The sequence below is a fragment of the Mustelus asterias genome, unplaced genomic scaffold (genome assembly GCF_964213995.1).
Source record: "Mustelus asterias unplaced genomic scaffold, sMusAst1.hap1.1 HAP1_SCAFFOLD_965, whole genome shotgun sequence".
Lineage (NCBI taxonomy): Eukaryota > Metazoa > Chordata > Chondrichthyes > Carcharhiniformes > Triakidae > Mustelus > Mustelus asterias.
The window spans coordinates 129737-145456 of NW_027590911.1; the positions used below are offsets into that span (position 1 = coordinate 129737).

The 15720-nt window shown below is 45.5% G+C and overlaps 1 protein-coding gene across 1 annotated transcript in view; it reads right to left on the bottom strand.

The window, feature by feature from the left end:
• Positions 1-9778, bottom strand: part of LOC144487672 (pancreatic secretory granule membrane major glycoprotein GP2-like) — a 53261-nt gene extending 43483 nt beyond the window's left edge. The window contains exons 1-2 of the mRNA XM_078205754.1: positions 9734-9778; positions 7356-7405 (exon numbers count right to left, since the gene is read on the bottom strand). Of these exons, the coding sequence (XP_078061880.1) occupies positions 7356-7389 (34 nt within the window). The 5' untranslated portion in view covers positions 7390-7405; positions 9734-9778. The remainder of the gene's footprint in view (positions 1-7355; positions 7406-9733) is intronic.
• Positions 9779-15720: the final 5942 nt, after the last annotated feature.

Genomic DNA, 15720 nt, shown 5'->3' on the forward strand with positions numbered 1-15720 from the left:
TAGAATGGAATAGAGAGACAAATACATGAATAGGATGGGAATAGGGGGTAGGGGGTTTTAGTTAAGTCTGGCAGCATGGTTGGTGCAGGCTTGGAGGGCTGAAGGGCCATTTCCTGTGCTGTAATTTTCTTTGTTCTTTGTAGACTGGGGCTATACTCACTGGAATTCAGAAGAATGAGGGGAGACCTTATAGAAACATATAAGATTATGAAGGGAATAGATAAGATAGAAGCAGGGAAGTTGTTTCCACTGGTGGGTGAAACTAGAACTAGGGGCATAGCTTCAAAATAAGGGGGAGCAGATTTAGGACTGAGTTGAGGAGGAACTCCTTCACACAAAGGGTTGTGAATCTGTGGAATTCCCTGCCCAGTGAAGCAGTTGAGGCTACCTCATTGAATGTTTTTAAGGCAAGGATAGGGAAGGATAAGGCAAGGATGTTTTTAAAGCAAGGATGGGCGGCAGGGTAGCACAGTGGTTAGCACTGCTGCTTCACAGGTCCAGGGACCTGAGTTCTATTCCCGGCTTGGGTCACTGTCTGTGTGGAGTTTGCACATTCCCCTTGTGTCTGCGTGGGTTTCCTCCGGGTTCCTCCCACAGTCCAAAGATGTGCGGGTTAGGTTGATTGGCCATGCTAAAAATTGCCCTAAGTGTCCTGGGATGCATAGGCCAGAGGGATTAGTGGGTAAATATGTAGGGATATGGGGGTAGGTCCTGTGTGGGATTATGGTTCGCTGCAGACTCGATGGGCCGAATGGCCTTTTTCTGTACTGTAGGGTTTCTATGATTCTATAAATAATTTTTTGAACAGTAAAGGAATTACAGAAAAACAGTAAAGGTGAGCGGGCGGGTAAGTGGAGCTGAGTCCACAAAAAGATCAGCCATGATCTTATTGAATGGCGGAGGACACTCGAGGGGCCAGATGGCCTACTCCTGCTCCTAGTTCTTATGTTCTTATGTAATTAGGTGTTTTAAATACTTTGTAGTTTTAAAGGTACATGCAATACCTTTAATTAGTCCACACTTATAAATATATCTTCTATACATTTTTAGAAGTTAAACAAAGGTTGTTTAACTTGTGAACAGTTACAGAGTGCCCTATGATACTAAATAGGAGTTAAATACATTCCTTTAAAGCACTCAACTGTTGGAATCACAAGGCCATAAAGGGCACTTAATTGCCTCACCAGACAACTTATCAGAAACAACTGATGCACGAGTGAGTTTTAATGAAGCGGCCTTCACAGTTTCTAATTAAAACAGAGATTCAGTTAACTTCTCTGACAAGGCCATAAAATACTAAGGCCCCTTTTATCAAGTGAAGGATGCCCATGTGAGACTGTTTTAGTGAAGATGCTTTGAGAGGCTGCTATCAAAATAGAGACATGATGTCTGACTAAGTGACTAAAGGATAGTTCACCAAGGCTTAGAGATGATATATTGGGGTATCCCAAGAGGTATCATGGTCACATAGATCAGGGTTGTTCAGTATTTCATTCTATTGGATCAATACATAATGTATGTCATTTGTAACACTTTTGATTGGATTGTGTCCAGCTGATTGTGAGCTGTAGAATTGTATAAACCAGGATGATTTTCTTGGGGGACTGGTTTTTTTGACCCATTGCGTCAAACCCCCTGCCCTTGCTAGCAAGTAAACTAAAGACAATCTGTCGGTTAAGTATCTTGTGTTAATGTGTGTTTGTGTTGAAGTCAAACTCAGAAGTCAAGATTTCGACATCCGCCATGATCAAAAAGAATGGGGGAGCAGGCTCAAAGGGCCGAATGGTCTACTGCTGCTTCTATGTTTCTATACGAAGTCTTGAACCCCAGCCCTGGACAGACTCAGGATTTTGGCTGCAAAGTCCGGTATCTACGCCCCTGACCATACTGTCTCCTATCATGAAGCTTCTTACTCTCCGTTCACTGGAAATGGCATCCTTCACCTTGATGCCAGGGTCATTCTACTTGCCCACCCTGCTTCTCATCCACACAGGTAACAAGCAGCTTGTACCCAATGGACAGAGTCAGGGGCTGAGGCTCCTCCATCACTATGTGCTCATTCCTCGTCCCTTTCTGACCTGCAGCCACATCGTCCTTTTCCTGACCATGGACCCACTGTTAGCTTCTGATTCCTGGAACAGAGTGTCCAGAGAACTCTTCCCCTTCGCAATGTTTGCAACTCAGACTCCAGCTCAGCAACTCTGAGCACAAGTTGCTTTTTCTGGCTGTCCGTGATTCTGATGTTTTCCACACATTCCCACATGTAGTCATGGACAACACATGTCTGTCTCACGTTACTTGTTGATTTGATAAGTCAAATAGCTAACTAACTGGGGAAACAAATGTTGAGTTATAATCTTATGGTTTAAAGATAAAAGAGCTACTGAAATGAAAAGAAAAAGAATAAAAAGCAGCAGTTTGTTCAGAAGGAAGAATTTCCAAAGTTAGCACCTCAGTCAGCTCCCCGGGCAAACTCTCTGACTTAGATGACTGTGTAAACTCTCTTGATCATCCTCAAATTCAAAATTAAAACTTTCCAAACACCCTTTTCTCTCTTACATATCTGATTCCTTTGTCACATCTCTAAGGTGACACATCTGCAGGTTTTTCGGGAAGATAACAAAATAACACAACTACTTATGTGGAGTGAAAGGGTTAATAATCTCACAAGTTTAAAAATCACACAAGCTGTAAGCTGTATCTCAGTCACAGAGGGGAAGCTATGTGAAAAGCACAGGTCTTAATTAAAGCAGACCCAGATAAGAGTCATGAACCATTGAATTGATGTGCAGCTTCAGCTCATGTTTGCCCATTAGAACAAGGAACAATGGAAAAGAAGGTTTATAGACCATTGGCCAGAGATATAGCTATCATTTCTTGATGATATAACATGCACAAGTTTTAATTGGACACTACACTCTTACGTATGCATGATGTAACCTTAATCAATAACTGCAAGTGGATAGAGATAGCTCCTGTACTTTTATTGGTATTTGCTCATTATTTGTCATTGAATTTGAAACTATAATTGCTTGTGTATTTCTGAATTCTGCACCCTGACTGGTCTGAGAGACTTATTCAGAGTCCTAAAGCACTGGAGTTTCTCAATAGATCATCTTGAAACCACTCCGTGACTTTGTCTGGCTACCTAAGGGGAAATTATAGTTTTAAATATCACAAGAAAAACATAACAGATTGGCAATGGAATGGGGCTTGCTCTGGCCAGAAAAAACTGTGACAACATCTTGGTCCGGTGAGTATGTTCTATATTAACAGCTGGATGCTGTTGTTAACCAATTGTAGTCAATATAAAGAGTGAAATCTGAAGCCAAAGTAAACTGGACCAGACAAAGGGAGTGAAATGGTGAAAGAAAAGGGGGACACCCTAGGGATTTTGTCAAAAGAACCGTGAGGGCTGAATGGTTAACAAGACCATGGGCCACGGCAAAATCCAAGAAGGTGAATGTCAACAAGGAGACGGCTGAAAAGGCAGAACTGGAATTTATTACTGACGAGGGAGGAGAAGCCATAAAAATGCTGGGAGCTTTTTTAAAAAAAATCTGAGAAAGACAAGCTCTCTCTTAAATCAAGATTCCTAATGCAGTGCAGGTCGCCACAGCTGCAGAAAAATGTAACCAATATCTGTCCAGAGCAAGGGTGAGTTGGAAACTTGAATTACAGTTATAAAAGTAAGGAAAAGTAAGAGTGCAGAAAAGATTTACTAGGATGCTATCGGGACTTGATGGATTGAGTTATAAGGAGAGGCTGGATAGACTGTGACTTTTTTCTCTGGAGCGTAGGAGGCTGAGGGGTGACCTTATAGAGGTCTATAAAATAATGAGGGGCACAGATAAGGTAGATAGTCAATATCTTTTCCCAAAGGTAGGGGAGTCTAAAACTAGAGGGCATAGGTTTAAGGTGAGAGGGGAGAGATACAAAAGTGTCCAGAGGGGCAGTTTTTTCACACAGAGGGTGGTGAGTGTCTGGAACAAGCTGCCAGAGGTAGTAGTAGAGGCGGGTACAATTTTATCTTTTAAAAAGCATTTAGATAGTTACATGGGTACGATGGGTATAGAGGGATATGGGCCAAATGTGGGCAATTGGGATTAGCTTAGGGGTTTAAAAAAAAGGCGGCATGGACAGGTTGGGCCGAATGGCCTGTTTCCATGCTGTAAACCTCTTTGACTCTATGACACTATGACTTCTGGTTGGTTTACCTGGACATTTGTAAATTTGATAACTTTGGTTTTGAACTCAAGGTTTTTCCATCGAGGGAGATAACATTATGGGTTTTTAATTACAAGAATTTAGAAGGTTAAAAACAGAACCACAAGAATGCTTCTGTAATTCATTGTTGCTTAAAAGTGTGTGCTAAGTTTCTCTGCTTGTGTATAGAACAGTACAGCACAGAACAGGCCCTTCGGTCCACAATATTGTGCCGAGCTTTATCTGAAACCAAGATCAAGCTATCCCACTCCCCATCATCCTGGTGTGCTCCATGTGCCTATCCAATAACCGCTGAAATGTTCCTAAAGTGTCTGACTCCACTATCACTGCAGGCAGTCCATTCCACACCCCAACCACTCTCTGCGTAAAGAACCTACCTCGGACATCCTTCCTATATCTCCCACCATGAACCCTATAGTTATGCCCCCTTGTAATAGCTCCATCCACCCGAGGAAATAGTCTTTGAACATTCACTCCATCTATCCCCTTCATCATTTTATAAACCTCTATAAAGTCTCCCCTCAACCTCCTCCGCTCCAGAGAGAACAGCCCTAGCTCCCTCAAACTTTCCTCATAATACCTACCCTCCAAACCAGGCAGCATCCTGGTAAATCTCCTCTGCACTCTTTCCAGCGCTTCCACATCCTTCTTATAGTGAGGTGACCAGAACTGCACACAATATTCCAAATGTGGTCTCACCAAGGTCCTGTACAGTTGCAGCATAACCCCACGGCTCTTAAACTCCAACCCCCTGTTAATAAAAGCTAACACACTATAGGCCTTCTTCACAGCTCTATCCACTTGAGTGGCAACCTTCAGAGGTCTGTGGATATGGACCCAAGATCTCTCTGTTCCTCCACAGTCTTCAGAACTCTACCTTTGACCCTGTTATCCACATTTAAATTTGTCCTACCAAAATGAATCACCTCACATTTATCAGGGTTAAACTCCATCTGCCATTTTTCAGCCCAGCTCTGCATCCTATCTATGTCTCTTTGCAGTCTACAACAGCCCTCCATCTCATCCACAACACCACCAATCTTGGTGTCATCAGCAAATTTACTGATCCACCCTTCAGCCCCTCCTCTGGGTCATTAATAAAAATGACAAATAGCAGAGGACCAAGCACTGATCCCTATGGCACTCCGCTAGCAACCTGCCTCCAGTCCGAAAATTTTCCATCCACCACCACCCTCTGTCTTCGATCAGATAGCCAGTTACCTATCCAATCGGCCAACTTTCCCTTTATCCCACACCTTATCAAACGCCTTACTAAAATCCATGTATATGACATCAACAGCTCCTACCTTCATCAACACACTTAGTTACCTCCTCAAAAAATTCTATCAAATTTGTGAGGCATGACTTCCCTTCATGAATCCGTGCTGACTATCCCGGATTAATCCGCATCTTTCTAAATGGTCGTAAATCCCATCCCTCAGGACCTTTTCCACCAACTTACCAACCACCGAAGTAAGACTAACCGGCCTATAATTACCAGGGTCATTTCTATTCCCTTTCTTAAACAGAGGAACAACACTCGCCACTCTCCAGTCCTCTGGCACCATCCCCGTGGACAGTGAGGACCCAAAGATCAAAGCCAAAGGCTCTGCAATCTCTTCCCTTGCCTCCCAAAGAATCCTAGGATATATTTCATCAGGCCCAGGGGACTTATCGACCTTCAGTTTATTCAAAACTGCTAATACATCCTCCCTCTGAACATCTACTTCCTCCAGCCTATTAGCCTGTAACACCTTCTCTTCCTGGATGGGTTATATGTTTCAAGCTTTAATGTTTTCCGTATAATTTTGTGACCATATTTTGTGATTTAAGTCAGATTTTTAAAAAAGGAAGTGTAATTGATTAAGTTTATTTTCATAGGTTATGAACCTGAATTCATGTTTCATAGAATCCCTACAGTACAGAAGGAGGCCATTCGGCTCATCGAATCTGCACCGACCACAATCCCACCCAAGCCCCACTCCCGCAACTCCACATATCCACCCTGCCAATTCCCCCCGACACTAGGGTCAATTTAGCATGGCTAATCAATCTAACCTGCACATCTTTGGACTGTGGGAGGAAACCGGAGCACCCGGAGGAAACCCACGCAGACACGGGGAGAACGTGCAGACTCCACACAGACAGTGACCCGAGCCGGAAATTGAACCCAGGTCCCTGGCGCTGGGCGACAGCAGTGCTAACCCACTGTGCCACCGTGCCACCCGTTTCAATGGCCACAAGCATGATTCCAGGATATTTTGAGAAACATCTGGGAATTTAAAACCGGATATAAATTCACTTATGTGAGAACAAGATTTTTAAAATTGTAATCGTTGATTAAAATTTGGGATAGTTGAAATGATCATGACAAACCCTGTGTTGGATTGATCTTGGGTTAGAACCCCTTGTCAGATCGGAAGATTTATTCCTGACACAACTGGCATCACAAAAAGGAAAATTCATGGAATAGATCATAGAATCCCTACAGTGCAGAAGGAGGTCATTTTGCCCATTGAGCCTGCAGTGACCACAATCTCATCCGGGTCCTATTCCCACAACCCCACATATTCACCCTGCTAATCCCCCTGACACTAGGGTCAGTTTAGCATGGCCAATCAACCGAACCCCACACGTCTTTGGACTGTGGGAGGAAACCGGAACACCCAGAGGAGACCCAGACAGGCATGGGGAGAATGTGCAAACTGCACACAGACAGTGACCTAAGCTGGGAATCGAACCCAGGTTCCTGGTGCTGTGAGGCAGCAGGGCTAATCACTGTGTCACCGTGCCATCCAAAAGGACATTTTTTTTCTCACTGCAGCAGGAAACTCTAAAGTTTTTGATAAAATTAATAGGAAAGGCTATTTCATTTTTAAAAATGTTTTCGTGGCATATGGACATCACTGGCTGGCCAGGGTTTAATGCCCATCCTGAGTTTTGGGGGCAGTTGAGAGTCAATTCTAGAATGAGATACTGTGGAACAAAAAGGAGAGATTGAAACCACTCTGCGACTTTGTCTGGCTACTTGAGGGGGACAGTAGTTTTAAATACAACAAGAAAGATATTGTGACAACCCCACAAAATGGATCAACGGGCATACATCATTGAGAATGAATATTACTTACTCAGGTAGCCTAGAATCAGCAACAAAGTCTTCATCGTACTGAGCAATATTCTGCAATGGAAAATAGACAATAAGTATTGGTGAGAATTCCAGAGATATGAAAATCAGAGAGAGTTTTAAATTGTGAGTAGCATTGTCGACATTGAGTTAAGTCTCCCTCTCTCTGGGAGTGGGATTGTAGACATTGTGTTTATCTATCTATATAGAGTGAAGTCTCTCTCTCTGAGAGTGGGGTAGTAGACATTGAAGTTATCTATCTATATTGAGTGAAATCTCCCTCTCTGGGAGTAGGTCTGCTATATATATAGACGTTCACGAGGGGTCATAGGTTCAAGGTGAGCGGGGGGGGAGGTTTAACACGGATATCAGAAGGATGTATTTTACACAGAGGGTGGTGGGGGCCTGGAATGCGCTGCCAGGCAAGGTGGTGGAGGCAGACACACTGGGAATGTTTAACACTTATCTAGATAGCCATATGAACGGAGTGGGAATGGAGGGATACAAAAGAATGGTCTAGTTTGGACCAGGGAGCGGCACGGGCTTGGAGGGCCGAAGGGCCTGTTCCTGTGCTGTATTGTTCTTTGTTCTTTGTACTGCACTGCAATGTTCCATGTTCATTCTCTGGGGGGGGGGGGGGGGGAAGGGAGGCCAGATCATTCTCTGGGGGGAGTGGGGGAGAGAGGAGGGACGCGGGTAAGCTGTATCTCTGGTGGGGGGAGGGGTGGGGGGGCAGGGGGGTCTGCTGCCACTCTGCAGGCGATCAGTGGGGGGGAAGGGGGCAGGGGGTCACGATTGGTCTGGGTCGCGGGGGGCGGGTGGGTGGATAAGGGGGACAGTGATATCTGGGAGGCCATTGCTCCCGCTTTTCGCTCCCGGGCCGCTTTCACCGCATTCTGCGGCTTGGGAGCGATCTGACACGGGCGCGTGTTTCCAAATTTTTTTCTCACTGCACATGTGTAGTTCAGCGCTCTGATCGTTACCCGCAATTTTTTTTTCACGCTAAGTGCGAATGGGGGCGCCTGAAAGCAGTTTTCCAAGTCGGATCTGAATTGTGCCCAGATTCAGCACTTAGAATGAAAATGGTTTGAGTTTATCTATCTATATTGAGTGAAGTCTCTCTCTCTCTGGGAGTGGGATTGTAGACATTGAGTTTATCTATCTATATTGAGTGAAGTCTCTCTCTCTCTGGGAGTGGGTAGTAGACATTGAGTTTATCTATCTATATTGAGTGAAGTCTCTCTCTCTCTGGGAGTGGGTAGTAGACATTGAGTTTATCTATCTATATTGAGTGAAGTCTCTCTCTCTCTGGGAGTGGGTAGTAGACATTGAGTTTATCTATCTATATTGAGTGAAGTCTCTCTCTCTCTGGGAGTGGGGTAGGAGACATTGAGTTATTTATCTATATTGAGTGAAGTCTCTCTCTCTCTGGGAGTGGGTAGTAGACATTGAGTTTATCTATCTATATTGAGTGAAGTCTCTCTGGGAGTCGGGTAGGAGACATTGAGTTTACCTATCTATTTTGAGTGAAGTCTCTCTAGGAGTGGGGTAGTAGACATTGAGTTATTTATCTATATTGAGTGAGGTCTCTCTCTCTGGGAGTGGGATTGTCGACATTGAGTTTATCGATCTATATTGAGTGAAGTCTCTCTCTTTCTCTCTCTCGGGAGTAGGGTAGTAGGCATTGTGTTTATCTATCTATATTGAGTGAAGTCTCTCTTTGAGAGTGGGATAGTTGGCATTGAGTTGTCTATCTATACTGAGTGAAGTCTCTCCCAAGGAAAGGAATTGTAGACGTTGACTTTATCTATTTATATTGAGTGAAATCAGGGATTGTGATCATCTCTTTCTTTTTCTCAAAGCAATATGACAAATCATTGAGCTTCTCTTCATTTTATACCTTTTGATCCCAAGATGTCCATGTTTGTTGGTTCAATCTCCCGCTTTAATCCCCTGCTCCTCTTCCCTCCAATTCACCTCCACTGATTACACCATGCTTGCTCATACCTGCTTTATATATCCTCCAACTCCATCTCAAGTCTCCTTACTCTCTTGCATATCTTCAAACCCACAATATTTTTTACCCATTGGGGGATCATCGGGGGAAAGTGGTTGAAGGAGTTCCGAGCTGATTATCAGCCTGTTGAATTGCGTTAAATGCACCTTCTGTGGCCAAATTGTCCAGCCATTGGACTCGACCCCTAAGCTTCTGGTCCAGAGATAGGGACACTATCACTGTGCCAGATGGTCTCTCACAGTCCCTTTACTAACTCTGATCATTATTAAGCTATGTATTGAGGCAAAAACACATGCATAAACCTGAGTCCATAGCTAAAAACTCCTCAGCATATTCTAAACTTCAATTCATAGCTGACTGCTTACCAGAATCTCATGAGGTGCTGATGTGTGATCTCCTCAGGCTTCAGTAAAGTCTGTGACAAACTGTGAGTACTTATAGCAGAAATGGATTTGATCAGAATTATGATTTGTTTCCTGGAGGATGAGACTCACCCAGCAATATGCCTGAAGGTGTATATTGTGCTATGTGTTGTGTAATTTGATCCAATCATTGTCACTCTTAGTCCCGGATTCTGACATGTACAGTGACATTTTCACAATTTCCCAAGAATGTTCACACTCACTTTAAAAGTCAACAACAAATCAACATTTGATGGAAACCAGTTTGCAATTGGTACCTGATGTTTTGTTAACTCCTGGGGATCGGAAAATTCCATTGGTGGGAATGGTTGGAGAATTTGCCCACTGATTCTAGCATGAAGTTTCAACCCTTTATAGGTAAGACACAATTAAACTGAACATATAAGATGATCAGAGGATTAGATAGGGTGGATAGTGAGAGCCTTTTTCCTCGGATGGTGATGGCTAGCACGAGGGGACATAGCTTTAAATTGAGGGGTGAGAGATATAGGACAGATGTTTGAGGTAGGTTCTTTACTCAGAGAGTAGTAAGGGCGTGGAATGCCCTGCCTGCAGCAGTAGTGGACTCATCAACATTAAGAGCATTCAAATGGTTATTGGATAAACATATGGATGATATTGGAATAGTGTAGATTAGAGGGGCTTTAGATTGGTTCCACTGGTCGGCGCAACATCGAGGGCCGAAGGGCCTGTACTGCGCTGTAATGTTCTATGTTCTATTACATAAATCATCGAAAGAAACACTTCCTTTACAAAATTTACATCCACCCAATTCATCGCCAGGAAATGTTGTTTCTTGCATTTCATCCAATGTCTCATTTTTCATCTTGATGATCTCTGTGGGTGGTGAACTGCTGAGTGAGACATTCAGCTGGGTCGTGGAGAAGGGGAGGATTTACCGAGCACAAAATGAACATCCAATAACAGGCAAATGAGTGAGATAAAAGAACAGATCAGAGGAAGACCAAAGAAGGTGACAACAGTTGACATCATTTCACTTTATTGCTGAAAGCACGAGCCACCAATGCAGTCCAGCCTCTCCTAGAAGTCTCCAGATCAGGACAGCCAGACACGTCACAAATACAGAACTCACCCTCTAACTGTGGGCAGGATTTCTGAGTCACTACAAAATCTCAGTCCCAATTGCACCTCAAACTAAGATCCAGGACAGATCAGTTCCCCATATCAAAACAAAGGCCAATCCCCATATTTGTATTGATGAGTTAGTAAGGTTCAGGTATCACAGAATCATAGAACTCCCACAATGCAGAAGGAGGCCATTTAGCCCATTGAGCCTGCATCACCAACAATCCCACCCAGGCCCTATGCCCGTAACCCCATGTATTTACCATGCTGATTCCCCCCTGTCACTAAGGGCCCTATTTTACCATTTTCATTCTCAGTGCTGGGCGGACTTGAAACTGGGAGTGTTTCATATCCGACTTTTAGACCCGTTCTCAGGCGTTCCCGTATGCACTCTGCCTGAAAAAATAGCAGCGAATCTGAATAGTGCTGCACAAACCTGTGGGTGGGGCTTAATGCGCCTGAAATCCTGCAGCTCCGATTGGCGCCTCCATGATAGAACAATGCTCCCCTGTCACATCGCTTCCGGGCCGGATAATGCCTCCCCACTTCCCCCAAAAGTCATTGCCCCACCCCCACAACATTACTGACCCTCTTATCCTCTCATCCACCCACCACCCAGACCGATCGCCGGCCCCTCCCCTCTCCCTCCCCACTAATCACACGTAGAGTGGCAGCGGACCCCCCATTCCCCGCAGCCCCCTCTCCCCCCCCCACTGATCACACACAGAGTGGCAGCAGACCCCTCCTTCCCCCCCGCCCCTCCTGCCCCCGACCCCCTACACCCCTTTGACCCCCCTCCCCACCGATCTGAGTCAGAGAGCCATCTGACTCGCCTCCCTCCCCCCCCACCAACGATCTGAAGCAGAGAACCGCCGGACACTCGGAATAACCTCCTCAGAAGCTGGAGCGACCAAATCAAACCTTTGTGGACCATGTCTGTTTCGTGACAAATCTGGACGGGTGAACGCAGTGGTAAAGGGGGAAGTGCGGTTAAGTTTGGGCGTGCAACCCATTAAGTCAATTTAAATGCATGCCCGACTTTACCAAGTTTTGGCACCCAAAAACAGGCACAACTTGATGGTAAAATCAGGCCCTAAGAGTCAATTTACTATGGCCAATCAACCTAACCTACATATCTTTGGAGTGTGGGAGGAAACCGGAGCACTCCGAGGAAACTCACACTGACACAGGGAGAGAAGTGCAAACTACATACAGACTGTCACCTGAGGCTGAAATTGAAACCAGGTCCCTGCCATTGTAATGCAGCAGTGCTAACCATTGTGCTATGTTGGGATCAATCGTTAAAGGAAGTAATAGCAGAATACTTGGAAAGCCATAATCTAATCAAGCAGAGGTGGCGAGGACAGCACCTTTCGTACCAAAGCACAGTATTCACACAATCCCACTTTCATTTCAATTTGTGCATCAACATTCTTGCTGTTTCCTTCATTCACACCACCCCCAGGCACCCTTGGTGCACCTGTTCCAGCACCTTTCCTCTTAATAATGAGGAGTAACGACTCTCATATCCCATATTAAACATCTATCCAATACCGACAACTCCTATCTTCGGGACATATACGGCCAAACCTCGGGGTGGTTTCTATTACTCGACCTCCCTCTCAGGACAAGATCCGTTACTTGGCTCAAGATCGGATCATTCTGGGTGGCATTCCGATCCTGGTTAGAAACATAGAAACATAGAAAACCTACAGCACAATACAGGCCCTTCAGCCCACAAAGTTGTGCCGAACATGTCCCGACCTTAGCGATTACTAGGCTTACCTATAACCCTCTATCTTACTAAGTTCCATGTACTTATCTAAAAGTCTCTTAAAAGACCCTATCGAATCCGCCTCCATCGCCATTGCTGGCAGCCCATTCCATGCACCCACCACTCTCTGAGTGAAAAAATTACCCCTGACATCTCCTCTGTACCTACTCTCCAGCACCTTAAACCTGTATCCTCTTGTGGCAACCATTTCAGCCCTAGGAAAAAGCCTCTGACTGTCCACTCGATCAATACCTCTCAACATCTTATACACCTCTATCAGGTCACCCCTCATCCTTCGTCTCTCCAAGGAGAAAAGGCCGAGCGCACTCAACCTATCCTCATAAGGCATGCTCCTCAGCCCAGGCAACATCCTTGTAAATCTCCTCTGCACCCTTTCTATGGATTCCACATCCTTCCTGTAATGAGGCGACCAGAACTGAGCACAGTACTCCAAGTGTGGTCTGATCAGGGTCCTATAGAGCTGCAACATTATCTCACGACTCCTAAACTCAATTCCTCGATTGATGAAGGCCAGTTCACCATACGCCTTCTTAACCACAGCCTCAACCTGCACAGCTGCTTTGAGCGTCCTATGAACTCGGACCCCAAGATCCTTCTGATCTTCCACACTGCCAAGAGTCCTACCAATAATATTATATTCCGCCATCCTATTTGACCTGCCAAAATGAACCACCTCACACTTATCTGCGTTGAACTCCATCTGCCACTTCTCCGCCCAGTCTTGCATCCTATCAATGTCTCGCTGCAACTTCTGACATCCCTCCACACTATCCACAACACCTCCAACCTTTGTGTCATCAGCAAACTTACCAACCCATCCCTCCACTTCCTCATCCAGGTCATTTATAAAAATCACAAAGAGTAAGGGTCCCAGAACAGATCCCTGGGCACTCCACTCCACTCCATGCAGAATATCATCCATCTATAACCACTCTTTGCCTTCTGTGGGCAAGCCAGTTCTGGATCCACAAAGCAATGTCCCCTTGGATCCCATGCCCCCTCACTTCCTCAATACGCCTTGCATGGGGCACCTTATCAAATGCCTTGCTGAAGTCTATGTATACTACATCTACTGCTCTTCCTTCATCAATGTGTTTAGTCGCATCCTCAAAAAATTCAATCAAGCTCGTAAGGCATGATCTGCCTTTGACAAAGCCATGCTGACTATTCTTAATCATATTATACCTCTCCAAATATTCATAAATCCTGCCTCTCAGGATCTGCTCCATCAACTTACCAACCACTGAGGTTAGACTCACTGGTCTATAATTTCCAGGGCTATCTCTACTCCCTTTCTTGAATAAAGGAAAAACATCCGCAATCCTCCAATCCTCCAGAACCTCTCCCATCTCCATTGATGATGCAAAGATCATTGCCAGAGGCTCAGCAATCTCCTCCCTCACCTCCCACAGTAGCCTGGGGTACATCTCATCCAGTCCCGGCGACTGATCTAACTTGATGCTTTTCGAAAGCTCCAACACATCCTCTTTCTTAATATCTACACGCTCAAGCTTTTCAGTCCGCTGCAAGTCTGCACTACAACCATCAAGATCCTTTTCCATAGTGAATACTGAAGTAAAGTATTCATTAAGTACCTCTGCTATTTCTTCCGGTTCCATACAAACTTTCCCACCGTCACACTTGATAGGTCCTATTCTTTCACGTCTTATCCTCTTGCTCTTCACATACTTGTAGAATGCCTTGGGGTTTTCCTTAATCCTGCCTGCCAAGGCCTTCTCATGACCCCTTCTGGCTCTCCTAATTTCCTTCTTAAGTTCCTTCCTATTAGCCGTATACTTTTCTAGGTCTCTAACATTACCTAGCTCCCTGAACCTTTTGTAAGCTTTTCTTTTCTTCTTGACTAGATTCATTACAATCTTTGTACACCATGGTTCCTGTAACCTACCATAACTTCCCTGTCTCATTGGAACGTTGCTATGCAGAACTCCAGACACTAATGGTTAGTGGAACTTTATCTCTCTGTGTGAAGTACATTGATGTGGTGGTGCGCAAACAAATTGATGACCAAATAAACCTGTTGGATTTTAACCTGGTGTTGTTAAACTTCTTACTGTGAAGTACATTGGCCAGGATTCTCCCAAAAAGATTCTAAGTGCCATATTTGCGTAAAAGCTGGAGTAAAACCCGCTGTTTTTTTTAGCGGGAATTACATATGAATGCTCTGAGCACTGCAGAATGCACGAGCGGGATTGACGATGAAAATCAGTGGGCAGAGCCTATTCCCGCTAGAGAGGCCAGCAGCATCGTACAGAGTGGGCCACCGCGCAAGCACCGATCCATCAGAGCGGACACGGCGCAAGCGCGATAGCCCCGCACTGCTGGCTTCCTGATCACTGGCCAGCACAGCAAACCCGCATTGCTGCCCCTGCAACCACCCCCCCGCACCCCCCCCCCCGAACACTTCCCGCCCTCCCCCCGACCCCCCCCCCCGACCCCCCTCCCCCCGATTGCTGGCCTCCTGGACGTCTCTGGGCCAGTCCCGACACCACCCCACTCTGGCAGTCCCAACCCCCACCCCCCCTCCCCCCAGCTGTCCTGACCACCCAGCCCACAGGACCCGCCCCCCCCTCCCCCCCGCCCCCCACATCCCAGTGGCCAGCCCCGATCGGCCCCTTCCCTCCCTCTGCCACAGATCCCTATGCAGAGTGGCAGCAAGATCACCCCCAACATAGACGAAGTGCTAGCGGAGTGCCACAGGGATCAATGCTTGGTCCTCTGCTCTTTGTGATTTTTATTAATGACTTAGAGGATGGGGCTGAAGTTTGGATCAGTAAATTTGCTGATGACATCAAGATTGGTGGAGTAGTGGATGAGGTGGAGGGCTGTTGTAGGCTGCAAAGAGACATAGATAGGATGCAAAGCTGGGCTGAAAAATGGCAAATGGAGTTTAACCCTGATAAATGTGAGGTGATTCATTTTGGGAGGACGAATTTAAATGTGGATTACAGGGTCAAAGGTAGGATTCTGAAGACTGTGGAGGAACAGAGAGATCTTGGGGTCCATATCCACAGATCTCTAAAGGTTGCCA